We start from the raw sequence: 20,100 nt of genomic DNA on the forward strand, positions 1-20,100 counted from the left end.
GCTCCCCATCCTGAGAATACCAGCCCGCAGCTGTGTGGCTTTACCTTGGCGCTGGGTGGGACCGCACGCCTTTTTTTTCCCCTAATTTTACTGCAAGTTTTAGACCCGCCCACCGGCAGCTGTGATTGGTTGCAGTGAGACAGCTGTCACTCAGCATGGGGGCGTGCCTGAATGCAACCAATCATAGGCGCTGGTGGGCGGGGGAAGCAGGGAATACGAGATGGAATAATGAGCGGCCGACATTTTCAAAGCAGGAGAAGCCGCTGGAGCAGTTTGACAGCCGTGCAGCCCCGCGCCGGAGAGAGACCGAGATTTTCTAACCAGAAAAGAATTTACACATCTGAGCATGCTCAGTTAAAAAAACCGTATCAGTCGGTGGAATGCGTTTACTTGTGCGCCCTTTCCGGCAGCCGGATACAGAAATTTTGCCGGCGCACACCTTGAAATGCAAGAGGAACAGGCACAATCTGGCGCTAATACTATTCAATGAGGATAAAAACGCATCCGGCGCTGGATCAGTTTTATCCAGTATTCGCTAGATTGTGCCTGACTGCAAAAAACGGATGTGTGTAAGCAGCCTAATTCTGTGGGTCTGATTTTGACTTTGTGGCAGTCCCATAGTCAATTAATGGAGCCATATTCGAGCATGTGCAGCTCTATTCTTTGCAAGAGTCCAGATTTCTTTTCTGAAGATCACTAGGGGGTCAGACCACTGGAATCTGGATAATGTTGGAGTCTGGGAAAGCCCCTTTTAAGGGAAGGTTCAATAGAAAGTAGAGGCTATTTTACATGGGCAGCTGGGAAAGTGTATGACCAACCCCCCACCTACAAATCTTAGTAAAAGAAGTTGGCAGGCGTTCTTCTTACACAATATGATCACAAGGTGTTTATAAACATTCATTGCAATTTTAATAAAAGGGACCTGATGGGGAGATTCATGGCGGCGGCTGCTGCATCCTCGTGTTAGTTTGCTTCTGCAGTGTCGGCATATTTGCACCTGTACATTTATTTCATTTATCTGTAGGCGTCCTCTTGTGCACCGGCCGGGTGCTGATATTATACCTATAATGACGCTGCACTGGATGTAGATGGCGGCTTCTCGTGTCTGGGCTCACAGTGCCACCTGCTGGCAGATACAAGACTTGCACTGCTCCATGTTTATTGGATCAGTAATAAACACTTTCTCCTTTTTCTTTTATCTCCGTCGCTCCATAGTTACAGGAATGTACTGCAGGAAACAGTTACCTGCATTGCTGTAGTTTAAAGTAAACCATATATTTTTCTTTTCTCCCCATCCTAGCTTGCAGTGGGATTCCTGAACAGATCAGACAGCCTAGCGGTATTATCACTAGCCCGGGATGGCCTGTAGAATACCCGGCCAGGATAAACTGCAGCTGGTACATCCATGCCAACCCTGGAGAGACCATCACCATCAGGTAGGTGCTGTGTAATGAGCCTGGCTTTACAATCCAACTATCTATTGGTTCTATTAATCATCTAGACCAGGGGTCTCAAACTCAGCTAGGAGAATGGGCCACACATAGAAAAAAAAATTGAGGAGGGCCGCATTCCTTGCAGGACAAAGTGCCATCTTTAATGATTCCATGTTTTGTTTTGTTTTTTTCTATACACCTTTTGGATCACTATTTTGAACATTTTTGCTTGATTATAACAAACCTGCACTTTTTTGGTGTGTGTGTGTGTGTGTGTGTGTGGTGAGAGATATCTATATCTCATTTTTAATGGCAAAAAAGTCATGCTTAGTAATGTCCCCATCTTGTCCCCTGTAGTAATGTGCCCATTTTTGTAGTATTGTGCCCATCCTTATAATATTGTCTAACCTTGTGCCTTGTAGTACTATGTCCATCCTCATGCCCATCCTTGTAGTATTGTGCCCCCATCCTTGTAGTATTGTGCCCCCATCCTTTCCCCTATTATGCCGCTCTTCACATACGCCAAAAAATTCTCACCTTTCCTCCGTTCCCTCAGGGCTGCGTGCTGATCAGTGTTTGCAGCGTTTTGGAGGCAGCTTGTTTCAGCTGCGTCCAGAGCGCTGGGTTGTACAGTACAAGCAGAGTGGAAGGGATTTCTAGAAATCCCATCCACTGTGCGTGTGCAGCCCGCAGCAAACACTGACCTGCGGTGTGATATTCAGAGTCGCAAGTGTACTGAGAATACAGCGAGGAGACTGCATCGGCCCGAACCCTGATAGTGGGTATGAGCAGCTGTGGTCTCCTGTATTCTCTTGCGGAGGAGACTCGGGGCCCCGAATTCAGGACCCGCCGCGTCCACGACGCAGCGGGTCCTGATCGTGGGCACATAGATACCTGCTGTTTGCGGCCTGCAGACCCAGTGATGACCGCAGCTCTATGCCAGGAGCCGTGGCCCGCCCCTCCTCGGAGCCGTGGCCCGCCCCTCCTCGGAGCCGTGGCCCGCCCCTCCTCGGAGCCGTGGCCCGCCCCTCCTCGGAGCCGTGGCCCGATCGCATGATCGGACCTCAGTCGCAGTGACACTGTGCTGCCAGCGAGAGCAGAGTGTCATGCGTGGATCGCAGAAGAGCCCCATGTGGCCCTTGCCTAATTGTCCGCAAAGCCGCTTTCCCCATTAATACAGGCACGCTTGGCTGAACAGAGCGTGCATATTTTATGAGGGGATAGTCAGAGATGGCTATTGCTCCTAGAAGAACTGTATCCTAATCTAAAAAATGAAGCTGCCTTGTATAACATATTCAGACAAGTGTGCCTTTGGCTGGCTAAAACTATTGACTATTTGAGCTTTTTAATGATTTTTCTCTGTTTTTCAGTTTCCAAGAGTTTGACCTTCAGGGATCGGCTTCCTGTAATTTCGACTGGTTATCCATAAGCCCAACACAAAATTCTGACGGGGCCAAAGCTTGTGGCTCTGCAATCCCAGCGCCATATACCTCCTTACAGGACCACGTATGGATCAAGTTTCATGCAGATGACCACATTTCCAAGAAAGGATTCCGCTTATCTTATACTGCAGGTATGGCGGGTAGGAATCTGTATGTGAGGAAGTGACATCACTGGAATAAGAGTCTTTGCCCCTACATTATACTGCTCCCAGATTGCATGGTGGCGAAAACCTAATGACCTCTTTAAAGGGAATCTGTGAGGTTTTCTAGTACAATACTAATGTTGCCTTTAAATAGAGATCAAGGAGATCTTTCAGGATCAGTAAGTTTTATTGCTTTGTTATCCTGTTTATCTTATTGTAAGCTCTGTAGAATTCAGTGTAATGTAGTAGCTAGTCAAGCATATGTAAATACAAACTGCATCTGTCCTGCTCCCATCTCCGTGCTGCCATCAGTGAAAGTAAATCTGAACTGCTTTTGCACTGCTGCCCCCACCCGTACTCCCTCCCACCTCTCAGCAGTGAGCAGTGAATATGCAAATTGTATTTACTTACATTCACTTGACTAGACACTGAATTCTATGGAGCTTACAGCAAGATAACAGGATAAGGTAGAGCAATAAATCTTACTGATATTGAAAGGTTTAGTTAAAGATAACAACATTAGTATTAGTATTGTACTACAAAATAACTGACAGATTCCCTTTTTAAAGGGGTCACCAGGTTTTCACCACCATGCAGTCTGGGAGCAGCATAATGTAGGGGCAAAGACTCTTATGCCAGCAATGTCACTTTCTGGACTACTCAATTTTAAAATCACTGTTTTCTCTGCTGCAGATCTACCAGTTCACTGAATGCTGAGCCAAGTATAACCCCACCCACACAATTGATGGACAACTAATCCTGAAGTGATGATGTCCTTCTGATAAAACACTGATTTATACTGACACAACACACAGCCTAGTAAGAGACACATTGCTGCAATCACCCCTCTAACAGGATAGGAAGTAGTGACATCCTGTTCTTTGATAATGAGTACACCCCCATATTTCTGTAAATATTTTGTTATATCTTTTCATGGTACAACACTGAAGATCTGACACTTTGATATAAGGTAGTGTACAGCTTGTATAACAGTGCAGATTTGGTGCCCTCTAAACTCAACACACAGCCATTAATGTCTAAACCGCTGGCAATAAAAGTGATTACACCCTTAAGTGAACAGGGCCAAATTGTGCCCAATTAGCTATTTGTTTTTTACAGGGTGGGGAGGTCAGCCTGTCAATACTCAGACCATATGCCACACACTGCATTGCACTAGTCTGCATGGCTGTCCTCCCAGAAGGAAGCCGCTTATAAAGATAATGCACAAGAAAGTCCACAAACAGTTTGCTGAAGACAAGCAGATGAAGGACATAAATTACGGGAACCATGTCCTGTGGTCTGATGAGACTAACAATAACTAACTATTTGGTTCAAATGGTGTCTAGACTGTGTGGTGGCAATTAGGTGAGGAAGACAAAGACAAGTCTCATGCCTTCAGTCAGGCATAGTGGTGGGAGTGTCATGGTTTGGGGCTGCATGAGTGCTGCCGGTTGTGGGGAGCTACAGTTCATTGAGGGAATCATGAATACCAATATGTACTGTGACATACTGAAGTAAAGCATGATTCCCTCCCTTCAGAAATTGGGCCACAGTGCAGTATTCCAACATAACAATCCCCAACAGCTCCAGGACGACCACGACCTTGCTAAAGAAACTGATTGTAAGGCTATGTGCCCACGGGACTATGTACCCACGGATTTTGCCGTGGAAAACTTGCGGATTTATCTGGATTTTCTAGATAAATCTGCAGGTTTTAGCAAGTACAGACACTCCCAGTGTTCTCCTATGGGACATGGGGAGTGCTATGTCCATGCTGCGGTATGTGCGGCTGCGGAACATGCTGCAGATGTCCCGCAGCCGCACGTAACTGCATGTCAATTATTCCTGTGGATATACCTGCGGAAATCCCGCCTCTCCACTGTGGTGATACAGGGCAGGACTTTCGCAGGTAAGTCGCACTAATGTCTGCAGGTTTAACTCTATACCTATCCATAGCTGCGGATTCTGGGTAGCTGCTGCAGGAAACCTGCGGACATACCTGCGGATATAGCAGCAGGTACAGTGTTCCGTGGGCACATAGCCCAAAAGTGCTGGACTGGCCAAGAGTCTCCAGACCTAAAACCTATTGACCAGCTGTGAGGCCTCCTCAAACTGAAGGTGGAGGCGCACAAGGTGACTAACAAGCACCAGCTCCTCGATGTCATCATGGAGGATGGAAGAGGATCCAGCGGCCCCTGTGAAGCTCTAGTGACCTCCAGGCCCAAGAGTTCAGGTAGTGCTGGAAAATAATAGTGGCCACACAAAATATTGACACTTTGGGCACAATTTGTCCAATTTCACTTGGGGGTGTACTCACTTTTGTTTCCAGCAGTATTGACATTAATGGGTGTGTGTTGAGTTTTTTTGAAGGGGCACAAAATTTACACTGATACAATGAAAAGTAGTCAGTCTTCAGTTTGTATAACAGTGTCCCATGAAAAGATATAATATATTTACCAAAATGTGAGGGGTGCAGTCACTTTTGTGATATTTTTTTTTTTATTTTTTTTTAGGTAAAGTGCACATTGTGTTTGTAGAATGATTTATTAAATCACTGTTTTAATTAACTATATATTTTTTTTTTCCTCTCTCCATCTTTGAAGGAAAGAAAAAATGCGAGCGGAATAGATTTCGCTGTGACAATGGGAAATGCATCTCCGAAACATTAAAGTGCAATCACATGGACGACTGTGGGGATGGTTCAGATGAAAGATTATGTGCCAAGCTCAATCGCCCGACCGAGGCGGCCTTTCAGCCCTGCGCTTCCAATCAGTTTCAGTGCCTGTCGCGTTTCACCAAAGCCTACACTTGCCTGCCTAACTCTGTGAAGTGTGATGGGAACATCGACTGTCTGGACTTGGGCGATGAGATTGATTGTGACTTACCCACGTGTGGGCAGTCCCTGAAATACTTCTACGGGGCATTCAGCTCCCCCAACTATCCAGACTTCTACCCCCCAGGCAGTAACTGCACGTGGCTTATAGACACAGGAGATCGCCGGAAGGTTATTCTGCGTTTTACAGACTTCAAGCTGGATGGAACAGGCTATGGCGACTACGTAAAAATTTACGATGGTCTGGAGGAAAATGCTCGTAAACTTTTGCGAGTTTTAACGGCTTTCGATTCCCACGCTCCACTCACAGTAGTCTCCTCATCAGGTCAAATCCGGGTCCATTTTTGTGCCGATAAGGTGAATGCGGCCCGAGGATTCAATGCCACTTACCAAGTAGACGGATTCTGTCTCCCGTGGGAGATTCCCTGTGGGGGTAACTGGGGCTGTTACACCGAGCAGCAGCGATGTGATGGCTACTGGCATTGCCCAAATGGAAGAGATGAGCTAAACTGTTCAATGTGCCAAAAAGATGAATTCCCTTGTTCCAGAAATGGGGTGTGCTACCCGCGTTCTGACCGCTGTAATTACCAAAATCACTGCCCCAATGGCTCAGATGAGAAAAATTGCTTCTTTTGCCAGCCAGGAAATTTTCATTGCAAGAATAACCGATGCGTCTTTGAAAGTTGGGTGTGCGACTCTCAAGACGACTGCGGTGATGGGAGCGATGAGGAAAACTGTCCAGTTATTGTACCCACGCGCGTCATCACTGCGGCGGTGATTGGCAGCCTGATCTGTGGGCTGCTTCTGGTGATCGCATTGGGATGTACCTGCAAGCTCTACTCTCTCCGCATGTTTGAACGCAGGTAATAATTGTCTTAGATGCATAGTTTCCATTGTTGCACTTCGCTACTTACCCTGCTCCTGAATGTCATGACCGTTGAGAGGGCAGCCGGTCATTGCACGACTGTGACATCACCCACCACAGGTCCTATTAATGCAAAGTAACTGCTGACTGCACTATAAACTGGCCTTTAAAGGGACTGTATCGCGTTTTTTTATTTTTGTATTAAAAATAGTGATTATGAAATCAAGTATTTTTAATACAAAATGAAAATCGCAGCTTATTTACTTTTTCTGTTATTCTAATTTTACTGGAGGCACTGGGGGCCATGTCGGATTTGCTGTGTGTGTAACGACAGTTACACACTCCTTTATGGCAGCCCCTGGGCATAGAGAATAGTGGTCGTGGCCCGACCCCATTCACTAACGTTACAGTGGGCGTCTGCTGTGACCGGGACGCGCCCCCTGGGCTGTCCAGCTCACAGCAGAGGGAGGATCTCCGCGCCATTTTTGTGGAGCTTCAAGCCATGCTTTTTGCTCCACTTTACACATGTCAACCGCCGAGATGTGAGTCCGGGCCGCCTCCCCTCCCCCCGTTACCGATGACACCCCCTCCCTCCGCTCTTCCCAGCCCCCGCCACTGCAGCTGCCCCTCCCCCCGCCGTTACCGTTTGTAATGAAACCCCCTCCCTCCGCTCTCCCCAGCCCCCGTTCTGCCGTGTGTGTGTGGTCTCCAAACCCCCCCCCCCCCCCGCTCAACCCTACCACCTGCCGGCCTGTGTGTGTACCGGTGATACTGTCTGCAGGGTTGTGTATCTAATCCTATCCTGTGGGATACTGTCTGCTGAGCCGTGTATCTAATCCTGTCCTGTGTGATACTGTATGCTGAGCTGTGTATCTAATCCTCTCCTGTGTAATACGAGGGCTGGCAGACCAATTACCCGCAGGCTATGGGTCGGTGGAGGATTGATCCCCGGTATCTGGCCAGATGCTGCTCCCCCTATAAAGTTTATGGGGAACCGAATCTGGCCAAAAGGGGTAGGAGCAAGCGCTTCATACTCACCGATGACGGGGCGGCTGTCACACTGCTCCCACGGCGGCTTTCATCTTCCATAGCCGGCTCATTATTCCATCTTGTATTCACTCCTTCCTTGCTCACCGGTGGCTGTGATTGGTTGCAGGCAGACACACCCCAACGCAGAGTGACAGCTGTCTCAGTGCAACCAATCACAGCCACCGGTGGGAGGGTCATAGCGTACAGTAAAAAAAAAAAAAAAAAAAAATGTATCAAAACCAGCGTGCGGTCCTCCCAAATTTTGCTAACCAGCCAGGATAAAGCCTCACAGCTGGGGGCTGGTATTCTCAGGCTGGGGAGCCCCACGTTATGGGGAGCCTCCCAGCCTAAAAATATCAGCCAGCAGCCACCCGGAATTGCCGCATCCATTAGATGCGACAGTGCCAGACTTTTCCCGGGCCTTCACGTTGCCGTGATGCAGTGGCAATCTGGGTAATGAAGGAGTTAAAGGCAGCAGCCCATAGCTGCCACTAAGTCATAATTTAGTGACGGCAGGCGTCTATATGACACCCCCCTCATCACTAAACTGTAAGTGAAAGTAAAGCTAGGTTCACACACTGCTTTTTTTTTTTTTTTATGCGTTTTTGTAGCCAAAAACGCACAAAAAAGCACCCGTTGCAAAAAACCGCGGCAACAACGCATGCTTTTTTTACCCCCTTTTTTTTTTCTTGCTGCGTTTTTGCTCTCCGCGTTTTTATCAGTGAACAATGCCATTTAAAGATTGTTGAAAAAATAAAAAAAAGATAAAAGGTCTAACATTTCCTTCTTCAATATGTTCTTCATTATCCACTAGTGTATGCAGGAGAGCAGACAGCTGCAGAACTACAAGGTTCAGCATGCTCCATCCAGGACTGTATGCTGGAGGGAGAAGCAGGGGGAGCAGCACTACAAGGTTCAGCATGCTTCATCCACTAGTGTATGCAGGAGAGCAGACAGCAGCTGCAGAACTACAAGGCTCAGCTTCCTCCATCCAGGACTCTATGCAGGAGTTTTTTGCCCCCCAAAAAAATAACGTGGGCTTTGCCATATTTTTGTATGCTAGCCGGGTACAGCAGGCAGGTACGGGCTGCCCCCAACCTCCAGCTGCCTATTTGTACCCAACTGTGAACCAAAAATATAGTGAAGCTATTTTTTTGATTTTTTTTAATTAATTATTTCATGAATTTCATGAAATAATTTAAAATAAAAAAATGACATGGGCTTCGCCCAATTTTTGAGTCCAGCCAGGTACAACTAGGTAGCTGGGGATTGGAATCTGCAGTGCAGAGTGCCCAAGCTTTCTGGGCACCCCCGCTGCGTATTGCAGTCCGCAGCCACCCCAGAAAATGTCGCTTTCATAGAAGCGCCATCTTCTGGCGCTGTATCCAACTCTTCCAGCTGCCCTGATGCCGGGTGGCTCGCTGGGTAATAATGGGGTTAGGGATAGCTTTATATTATCAGCTGGCCCTAAGCCCGAAATTCATGGAGTCACACCAATATTAGACATGGCCACCATTAATTTCTAGTAAAGATAAAAAAAAAAAAAAAACACAGAAAAATATTTTTATTAGAAATAAAACACAACACTATTAGTGACTCCATCTTTATTGAAATAAAGAACCCCCCCTTCCGCAGTAATCCTGGGTCAAGGGTCCCGCGCCGTCCAATCCGGATCCAATATCATCTCATAGATTTGCTGGAAGGCAAAGCGATCAGATGATGTATCAGGATCAAGGGCCTGAATCACATGACACCGGCTGATTGTATAAAAGCAGTTTATACAATCAGCTGATGCATCAGTGCAGAAAAAAAAACCTACACACGTCCGTGCTGACTCCTGTCCGATCGCTGCAGGAGCTGCCGGTAATCAGTGAAGCGGTCTCCTGACTGCATCAGCACATAGCCGGCCAGGCGGTAAAAAGCCGGCGTCGCGAGACTTACGATCAGCTGATGTGTCAGGTGACCGCATCAGGTGATCCACCGGCAGGTCCTGCAGCCATCGGACGTGCCTGGGAGCCGGCACACAGCCGGAGTGGCGGTACCAGTAGAGGAGCTGGGAGCGGGCATGGCACCGGGAGCCTGCAGACAGATGAGTATGACTTTTTTTTTTTCTTCTAATGTTCACTTTTGATTTCGCAGCTGCTTCCCGCACGGGAGCAGACCTGGCGCCACACGGGAGATTGAAGCAGCGTTGGCGGTACCGGGAGGATTCGATGACCGCAGTCTATATATATACAGTTAGGTCCAGAAATATTTGGACAGTGACACAATTTTGGCGAGTTGGGCTCTGCATGCCACCACATTGGATTTGAAATGAAACCTCTACAAGAGAATTCAAGTGCAGATTGTAACGTTTAATTTGAAGGTTTGAACAAAAATATCTGATAGAAATTGTAGGAATTGTACACATTTCTTTACAAACACTGCACATTTTAGGAGGTCAAAAGTAATTGGACAAATAAACCAAACCCAAACAAAATATTTTTATTTTCAATATTTTGTTGCAAATCCTTTGGAAGCAATCACTGCCTTAAGTCTGGAACCTATGGACATCACCAAACGCTGGGTTTCCTCCTTCTTAATGCTTTGCCAGGCCTTTACAGACGCAGCCTTCAGGTCTTGCTTGTTTGTGGGTCTTTCTGTCTTAAGTCTGGATTTGAGCAAGTGAAATGCATGCTCAATTGGGTTAAGAACTGGTGATTGACTTGGCCATTGCAGAATGTTCCACTTTTTTGCACTCATGAACTCCTGGGAAGCTTTGGCTGTATGCTTGGGGTCATTGTCCATCTGTACTATGAAGCGCCGTCCGATCAACTTTGCGGCATTTGGCTGAATCTGGGCTGAAAGTATATCCCGGTACACTTCAGAATTCATCCGGCTACTCTTGTCTGCTGTTATGTCATCAATAAACACAAGTGACCCAGTGCCATTGAAAGCCATGCATGCCCATGCCATCACGTTGCCTCCACCATGTTTTACAGAGGATGTGGTGTGCCTTGGATCATGTGCCGTTCCCTTTCTTCTCCAAACTTTTTTCTTCCCATCATTCTGGTACAGGTTGATCTTTGTCTCATCTGTCCATAGAATACTTTTCCAGAACTGAGCTGGCTTCATGAGGTGTTTTTCAGTAAATTTAACTCTGGCCTGTCTATTTTTGGAATTGATGAATGGTTTGCATCTAGATGTGAACCCTTTGTATTTACTTTCATGGAGTCTTCTTTTTACTGTTGACTTAGAGACAGATACACCTACTTCACTGAGAGTGTTCTGGACTTCAGTTGATGTTGTGAACGGGTTCTTCTTCACCAAAGAAAGTATGCGGCGATCATCCACCACTGTTGTCATCCGTGGACGCCCAGGCCTTTTTGAGTTCCCAAGCTCACCAGTCAATTCCTTTTTTCTCAGAATGTACCCGACTGTTGATTTTGCTACTCCAAGCATGTCTGCTATCTCTCTGATGGATTTAATCTTTTTTTTCAGCCTCAGGATGTTCTGCTTCACCTCAATTGAGAGTTCCTTAGACCGCATGTTGTCTGGACACAGCAACAGCTTCCAAATGCAAAACCACACACCTGTAATCAACCCCAGACCTTTTAACTACTTCATTGATTACAGGTTAACGAGGGAGACGCCTTCAGAGTTAATTGCAGCCCTTAGAGTCCCTTGTCCAATTACTTTTGGTCCCTTGAAAAAGAGGAGGCTATGCATTACAGAGCTATGATTCCTAAACCCTTTCTCCGATTTGGATGTGAAAACTCTCATATTGCAGCTGGGAGTGTGCACTTTCAGCCCATATTATATATATAATTGTATTTCTGAACATGTTTTTGTAAACAGCAAAAATAACAAAACTTGTGTCACTGTCCAAATATTTCTGGACCTAACTGTATATATCTGTGTGTGTGTGTGTGTGTGTGTGTGTGTGTGTGTGTGTGTGTGTGGGGGCGGGCTCAGAACAGTCAGTGTGTGTGTATGTATATGTGTGCGTGTGTATATATATATATATATATATATATATATATATATATATATATATATATATATATATATATATATGTGTGTATGTATATATATGTATATATATATATATATATATGTGTGTATGTATATATATGTGTGTGTGCGCTCATAAGTCAGTGTATATAGCGTATCTGTAACAGTCAGTGTATATATGTGGAATAGTGTTTCCACTTTACTTCCAGGTGGAGCTGTACAATGCATATACAGTCACCCATAAATTGGCGACACATTACTATGAAATACACCTCCTCCCCTTTTGGGTGCAGTGTAACATCCAAAAGGGAGGAGAATAGGCATGTCATCTAGTGACTGCCCAATTTTGCAGCTATCGTAATTCTACTAAGGATTACTATAGCTTTTTGATGTGTACACAGGAAGATGCTCCCCCTATTGGTAAGTATAAGTATTTTTTATATAAAAGTTTTATTTTACATATTTAAAAGTTTAATTACGTTAAGAAAATAGTAGTTGTTAAACAATTATAATAATGTTTGCTGATTTTGGCCTACAAAAAAAAAAATTAGACGATAGGACAACCCCCTTTAAAAAAGGACTTTCTCCATGTTCTACCCTTTAAGCAGTTCCAAAAGTCAGGCCCATCACACTCTTGACTGCCACATCCTATTACCCGGTGTCGTAAATATGCAGTTTTCGGGAGTTTTGTGATACCTCAGCTTTGTTTTTGGGTTTTTTCACATCCCTGGCAGGTGTTTTTTGTTTACAGATTCAATCATTCTCCTTTTCCTGTTATTTTTCCCTGCTCACCTCTTGGCCCCTACCCACCACCAAGGTGCTGCTCACCTCTTGGCCCCTACCCACCACCAAGGTGCGGCTCACCTCTTGGCCCCTACCCACCACCAAGGTGCGGCTCACCTCTTGGCCCCTACCCACCACCAAGGTGCGGCTCACCTCTTGGCCCCTACCCACCACCAAGGTGCGGCTCACTTGGCCCCTACCCACCACCAAGGTGCTGCTCACCTCTTGGCCCCTACCCACCACCAAGGTGCTGCTCACCTCTTGGCCCCTACCCACCACCAAGGTGCTGCTCACCTCTTGGCCCCTACCCACCACCAAGGTGCTGCTCACCTCTTGGCCCCTACCCACCACCAAGGTGCTGCTCACCTCTTGGCCTCTTCCCACCACCAAGATGCTGCTCACCTCTTGGCCTCTACCCACCACCTAGGTGCTGCTCACCTCTTGGCCTCTACCCACCACCAAGGTGCTGCTCACCTCTTGGCCCCTGCCCACCACCAAGGTGCTGCTCACCTCTTGGCCCCTGCCCACCACCAAGGTGCTGCTCACCTCTTGGCCCCTGCCCACCACCAAGGTGCTGCTCACTTCTTGGCCCCTACCCACCACCAAGGTGCTGCTCACCTCTTGGCCTCTACCCACCACCAAAGTGCTGCTCACCTCTTGGCCTCTACCCACCACCAAGGTGCTGCTCACCTCTTGGCCCCTACCCACCACCAAGGTGCTGCTCACCTCTTGGCCCCTACCCACCACCAAGGTGCTGCTCACCTCTTGGCCCCTACCCACCACCAAGGTGCTGCTCACCTCTTGGCCCCTACCCACCACCAAGGTGCTGCTCACCTCTTGGCCTCTACCCATCACCAAGGTCCTCCTCACCTCTTGTCCCTACATACCACCAAGGTCCTGCTCACCTCTTGTCCCTACATACCACCAAGGTCCTGCTCACCTCTTGCCCCCTGAAAGAAAAGGTGCAATAATCAAAGACAAGGGTTAGGAACATCTGTGCTGACATCCCATTGATGGCGCACTGCTTTGGGGGCACTGTGTCACATGACCTGATGCAGTGACATGGGCACTGCAATACACGTTTCGCCAGGGCATCGCACTGGATCAAGACGACTTTGCTTATAAAAGCTTTTTTGGAACGTAGCTTGGACTACCGCAGGAGACTGATAGTGAAAATGGGACAACTCTATTAAAGGGACACTGTCATCCAAGAATGACTGACTGTTCAAACCAAATCCACGTGCTCGGTGTGCCAGATAGGGTATATGCACACGATTAGGACCCACTGCATCGTGGACGTGGTGGATCCTGACCTGCGAGGCCGCAAGTCTCCTCTGCAGGAAACCGCAGCTGCTTGTGCCCACGATTCGGGCTCGGGCAGTTGTAGTCTCTCGCTGTGTTCCCCCTGCAGAGAACACTCGCGTCTTTGCAGCAAAGAATTGACATGCTGCGATTTGAGAAGCTACACCGCAGGTCAGTTTACCCTGCGGGGAAAACAAGCACAGTGGCCAGGGGATGTCTAGAAATCCCATCCACTGTGCTTGTACTGTACAACGCAGCGTTTTGGATGCAGCGAAAACACTCTACATCCAAAACGCTGTTAGCCCTGATTGTGGGCACGCAGCCTTAGTGCACCTACCCACCTACTTGTTTTCATTCTCTCTACTCTTTTTTTTCTGTTGGACCCCAGAGCTGTCAATCAAAGAGGGGAGTGGGGAGATAGAGGGGGGGGAAACAAGCAGTTGGCAAGGTGTACCAACAGTCTGGCCACACCAAGGGTACACCGAGTGACTGGACTTGATTTAAATGCTCTTTTTATGCTGACAATCCTTTTTAAAGAATTCATATAATCAAAGGTGCCCTTGTGGGGTGTATGGACATCATACCGGAGGATTTCTGCAGTAGCCATTGCACAGTAGTAGCCTAGCTGGGGCAGCTTCTCTGGAAACCTGAACGCTTTTTGAATGGGGTTGTCTCGGATGGGATATCCCTCTTTTTTTGTTTCCATGCATCCAGGGCTTTAAGGGAGTTTTCTGAAATTTGCCCACAAGGTCAAAAGTGACCACTATTATCATAGTTGCCCATTATTTTCTGGGGATATGTAATCTAGCCGTCCTTTATAATGCTCCCTCCAACCTTAAATGCCCCTTTTTTGGGCTCTGTTTACATAAACAAATCCTTCATTTTTGGCCAAGGAGTTCCCAGAAATCTTCGACAGTTGGCAAATATGTATTTCATGAAAAAAACCAACACAGCCAATCTCATCATCTATTAGAACTATTTAACAGAAAAAGGGACTTGTGGACCCCTCTCATTAGTTTCCCCCTTGTAGACAGGTTTGATTAACTAGGACCGTTTTCCTCTGGTTGGTGGATGCTCCATTAAGGTTTCATGAGATCCTGTAGTACAGTGCTTTAAGGAAATCTGTCACTAGGTTTTTACCCCCCCATCTGAGAGCCGCATAATGTGGAGACAGTCCCCCTGATTCCAGTGATGTCACTTACTGAGATGTTTGCTGTCATTTTGACAACACCAGTGTTTTTCTTTTCTGCATTTATACAGAGCTCATGAATATGCTGGACTACCTGCAGCACGCCAAGTAGTCCTGTAATGATAATCTACTGATTATTAAACCGTCACTTTTATAAAACATACATCCAGCAGCCCAGCATTTGACACATCGCTGAAATCAGGATTTCTGGCTCTACATTATGCTGCTCTCAGATTAGGTGGCAAAAGGTAATCTGTCCCCGTCACCAGGTCTTTAAGTCGGCACCAATTCCTTCAGCTGCTACGGCTAGTGACTGAACCCTTCAGAACCAGGCTAAAGTCGCCGTCAGCCTTTCTGGGTTTATATCTATATCTATCTATATATATCTATCTCGATTTTAATTGTGTTTCTATGTCCTCTTCAGGACAGATGCTATACATGACTTATCACTGGTCTCAGTATTGATGCCTCTGTAGACGGCATGAGACTGAGGCCATTTTGCTGCTCTCAGATTATAGTAAAAAAACATTGTGATAGATTCCCTTTTACTTTACACCTGTTTTTAACTGTTTTTGTTAAATTTTTGCTTTCCCTTCCTCTTTTAAAGGTCCTTTGAAACCCAACTTTCACGAGTGGAGGCTGATTTATTGAGACGGGAAGCCCCTCCATCTTATGGCCAATTGATTGCTCAAGGCTTAATCCCTCCAGTCGAGGACTTTCCAGTCTGCTCTCCAAACCAGGTATTCATTAGTACTCCAACTATATTTTTCATTAAAGGGGACCTGTTGCATGGGAAAAAAATGCTATTAACCTGCACATATGGGGTTAATAGCATTCTGAATTTGCCCGGCGTCTGCACTTTAAAACCCCCTGCTGGGAGGAAATTAACTTTAATCCTTCCGGCAGCAATCCGGTTTCAGTCATTGAGGAGGCGCCGGCGTGTGTTTTTGAAGCGGCATCTGTAACCGCCGCCCACATGGACAGCTGCTTCTAATGCTGAGCGGTTGTCGGTCTACACAAAGTCTATGTAGAGCTTTAACTTATGTTCCTGTCTACACCATTGTCTGCTACAGTGTCCTGCACAGCCATTGGCCAGAAGAGCCTCTATGCAGGGGACCAATTTAAAGGGGGGCAAGCCTCTCATTTAGCCCTCATTCTCCTGTTTTACTTGGGGGTCCCAGCAGTCAAATAAGGATTCATAGTTTTCAGTATATAGAGAATAAGTCGGTGTTGATGACTCTAGTAGCAACTTATCGTCCCTAAATGTAAATTGCCCAATCCTTTTATCACTCGATATCTTGTTCGTAGGCCGCCAGGGATAATAGTAGACTTGGCAGGTTTGGATGACATTTACATGTCCTAGGCTCTTGATAATAAGAAAGAGATGGCATAAGTAGCAAAATAGAAAAGCACACATAGAACAGGCAAGACCATTAGCAGCGCTTAGCTGAGTATTTGGTAAAATGAGCCAATCACCTGTGAGCTCCACACTTCAGCTTCCTAATGAGTAGGTCATCACTAATTGCAATGGATTTCTACCTTCAGAATGTAAACATTAATGCCAAGTGAACATATTTTAAAGTAATGAGCTTATGCATGACCTTTAATTACTGTTTTTCATTTTATTTATTTATTTATTTTTTTCAGGCTTCGGTTTTGGAAAACTTGAGAATTGCTGTACGCTCTCAGCTGGGATTCACCTCCATTCGACTCCCAATAGCCGGCAGATCCAGCAACATTTGGAATAGGATTTACAATTTTGTACGATCCCGCAACTCTGGTTCTTTGTCTTTGGCGTCTACCAGTGGAGATGGTTCTACAAGCCAAGGAGCTAACCGAGAGGGAGATCGGGGGAGCTCACACAGGGGACTCTTCTCTGTGGAGTCGGAAGATACTGATGCAGAAAATGAAAGAAGAGATGCTCAAGGGGCTGTTGGAGGGGTTGCTGCTCCTTTGCCTCAGAAAACCCCTCCTGCTTCTGCCGTGGAAGCCGCAGTGAGTGGAAGTGGGAGTTCTACTGCACCAGCATCTAACAGTAGACCAGCGGCTACTACCAGGGAAACCCCTGCTCCAGAACTCCCCGTTGTAAGTCCAGCCCGCCAGCAGCTCAGTAGCGCTCTTAGCAGAATGACTCAAGGTTTACGATGGGTGCGAATTACTCTTGGGAGGTCAAGCTCTGCAGGTCAGAACCAAAGCCCCCTGAGGCAACTCGACAGCACCGGAGCTGGAAGAGAAGATGATGACGATGTAGAGATGTTGATTCCAGCTTTAGACTTTGACCTAAATGACTGCACTAGACCATTACTTGATCTCACCTCCGATCAGGGGCAAGGACTTGCACAGCAAAGTGCAACATCTCAAGGAGGAAGGTCCTGCAGTCGCGATGGTCCTTGCGAGTGTTGTGGGATTGTCCACACCGCTCAAATCCCAGACACCTGCTTGGAAGCGGTGCTCAAGAATGAAACTAGCGATGACGAAGCACTGCTACTCTGCTAAACACACGCAGCACTTGGGAATCGTGTTTGGAGCAATATCTAGTCACCGTTTTGTACTTCACAGAAACCAACAAACGCTTGGTATATTCAGGCAAAAAAAAGAAATACAGGAACTAGTTCTGCATCTTGGCACTTGTGGTTACTACCGTGATTGTCCTTCTGCGGAGATGTTGGTGGATGATCCATAAGCTTTTTATCAGTACAGAATTAAAGTCTAGTTTACGTTGTGTAATCTTTAGTTGTGTATGTGGCTCCGTGAGCAGCAGTAACTTGTGGCCAAACGCAACGAGTATCGTAGGAGACTGGTTGGGAGGAAAGCAATGTCCCTCGGTACAAAAATCACAATTGCTGAACTTGAACACTGATTAGGTTGTGTAAGAAAGTGTGGATTTTAATTTTATTTTTTTTTGTATGTCTTTTGGTTGTTTATTATATCATATCATTTTATACAAGTTGGTCCTATCAGACTTTGCAAACCCCTTTGCTCTTCTTTTTTTTTGTTTTTCTTCAAACATTTATCAATGTTTACTCATAATTTTAGTTCCAAATTTTAAGGAATTGACAATTCTCATTCTTAAGTAGCCGGAGAGCCACTATCACATTGTGTATTTGTGGAGGTTGTGATTATTGGCTTGGCTAACAAATTTCTAGTTTTTTTTACTGTGATAAGACATGGTTCGTATAGGAACTCGGTACTTGACGTCAAGTACCGGTATATCAGTCGGTACTTAAATCTTACATTGACGGTACTTTGATTAGAAGCATTGCCCGGAAATAGAAACATTTTATTTCGGGAGGGTGTAGTACCTCATTTTCTCCAGCGAGATCACGGTTATGATCTATAAAGAAGGTACGACATACTAAAAGTCCAGCGTAGGTTAGGAAAGGCTTCGTAAATCTCAACATTTTTAGGTTTCAAAAATCTTCCCTATTGTTATACATTTTTTTTTTATTAGTATTATTATTAGAACGGTTACACATGTACTTGATATATAGGGAAATATGCATTTTACATGGTCATTGGACTTATGCTTGAAAGGGAAAAAAATCAATGGGTTTCTGTTGCCTGAATACAGTGGTGGGAGTGATGAAGGTGGCCTTCTCCCCTTCTCCCTTGATCACTTGACGTAGTTACTTTAGAAGAAGCTCTATATCATATGGTTGTGTATTCGCTCCATTACACATCACGCCGTATTATATAATCCTGACAAGAAGAAAATGTGCTCGAGCATCACAGATTATAAGGTGTGTTTTCTATAGAAGTGGAGGATTTAATGAAAAATCTGGTGACAAGCAAAAATATCCAGTCAGTTTGTAGGGATTGTTCAGGATTTGAAAACCATGGCTGCTTTCTCCAAGAAATGGTGCTGCTCTGTGGTTCCTGGTCAGATGAGGAACTGTTTCCAGTACAAAACAGGAGAGGTTTTTTTTATCCCCGAATGATGCTGAGCCCCCTTTAAGAAGAACCTGTCACTAGATTCATGCTGCCCGAACCACAGGTAACATTAATCGGAGCCGGGCTGCCTGATTGCAGACAGGTAGATTTTACTCTGAAACGCTTCTCCATTTCAGAGTAATTTGAAAAGTCAGCCAGGAACTACAGGAGGAGACCGGACTCATCTGGGGTTGACTTTAGCCGGCTTATCTCTGCCCCATGTGATTGTTCAGTGGGAGAGCACTGTCACACAGGGGAGAGACATGAAATGCTATAGGAGTAGAGCAGAGAAAAGCCGTCCGGGGACTATAGGGGGAGACTAGACTCGTCTAGTGCCACTGTTGGCTGGCTCTTCCCTGCCCCACCTCAGGTGATTGGTCAGTCTTTCCCTCTACACACAGAGAAAAGTCGACCGGGTACTATAGGGTGAGACAGGACTCATCTGGTTCTGTCGTTACCCGGCTCCTCTCTGCCCCACCCCAAGTGATTGACCGGTGTCTCCCTCTACACACATGGCAGAGACATGTCACTGTACAGGAGTGGAACAGAGAAAAGCCGGCCGGACACTATAAAGGGAGACCAAACTCATCTGGTAGTGCCAACAACTGGCTTCTCGCTGACTCAGCCCAAGTGATTGACCGGTCTTTCCCTCTATACACACACGGCAGAGATGTTACTGTACAGGAGTGGAGCAGAGAAAAGCCAGCTGGGGGTAGCAGCGGGATTAGTCATGTCTGTCTATATGGTTCCTAGCCGGCTCTTCAAACTGTTTTCTCTGAAGCACTGTTGTAAAATTATACCTGTCTGCAGTCGGGCAGCCATGCTCAGATTTCATGCTACCTGTGGTTTATCAGCATTAATGATGAGCGAGTTTTGAAATACTCGGATTCGCGATACTCATAACGAGTACTGTCTAATACTCGCGTATGCATTCCAAATAGTGTGTGCAATGCAAGTCACTGGGGAATATTCGCAATGTAACGAGTAACCCGATTGCCGCAGTATGTACTACTCAAATAGTGCGTCATTCGGGTTACATTGCGAGTACTCCCCATTGACTTGCATTGCACACCCTATTCGGAATGCATACGTGAGTATTAGACAGTACTCGTTATGAGTATTGTGAATCCGAGTATTCCGAAACTCACTCCTCATTAG

The 20,100-nt window shown here is 46.2% G+C and overlaps 1 protein-coding gene across 2 annotated transcripts in view; it reads left to right on the top strand.

Annotated features, from left to right (window-relative positions):
* Positions 1–19,844, top strand: part of LRP12 (LDL receptor related protein 12) — a 98,774-nt gene extending 78,930 nt beyond the window's left edge. For both annotated transcript variants that reach the window (XM_075352964.1, XM_075352965.1), the window contains exons 4-8: positions 1,301–1,436; positions 2,804–3,006; positions 5,622–6,714; positions 15,620–15,752; positions 16,660–19,844. In XM_075352964.1, coding sequence (XP_075209079.1) covers positions 1,301–1,436; positions 2,804–3,006; positions 5,622–6,714; positions 15,620–15,752; positions 16,660–17,508 — 2,414 coding nt within the window. In that variant the 3' untranslated portion in view covers positions 17,509–19,844. The remainder of the gene's footprint in view (positions 1–1,300; positions 1,437–2,803; positions 3,007–5,621; positions 6,715–15,619; positions 15,753–16,659) is intronic.
* Positions 19,845–20,100: the final 256 nt, after the last annotated feature.

This window comes from Anomaloglossus baeobatrachus, chromosome 6 (genome assembly GCF_048569485.1).
Source record: "Anomaloglossus baeobatrachus isolate aAnoBae1 chromosome 6, aAnoBae1.hap1, whole genome shotgun sequence".
Classification (NCBI taxonomy): Eukaryota; Metazoa; Chordata; class Amphibia; order Anura; family Aromobatidae; genus Anomaloglossus; species Anomaloglossus baeobatrachus.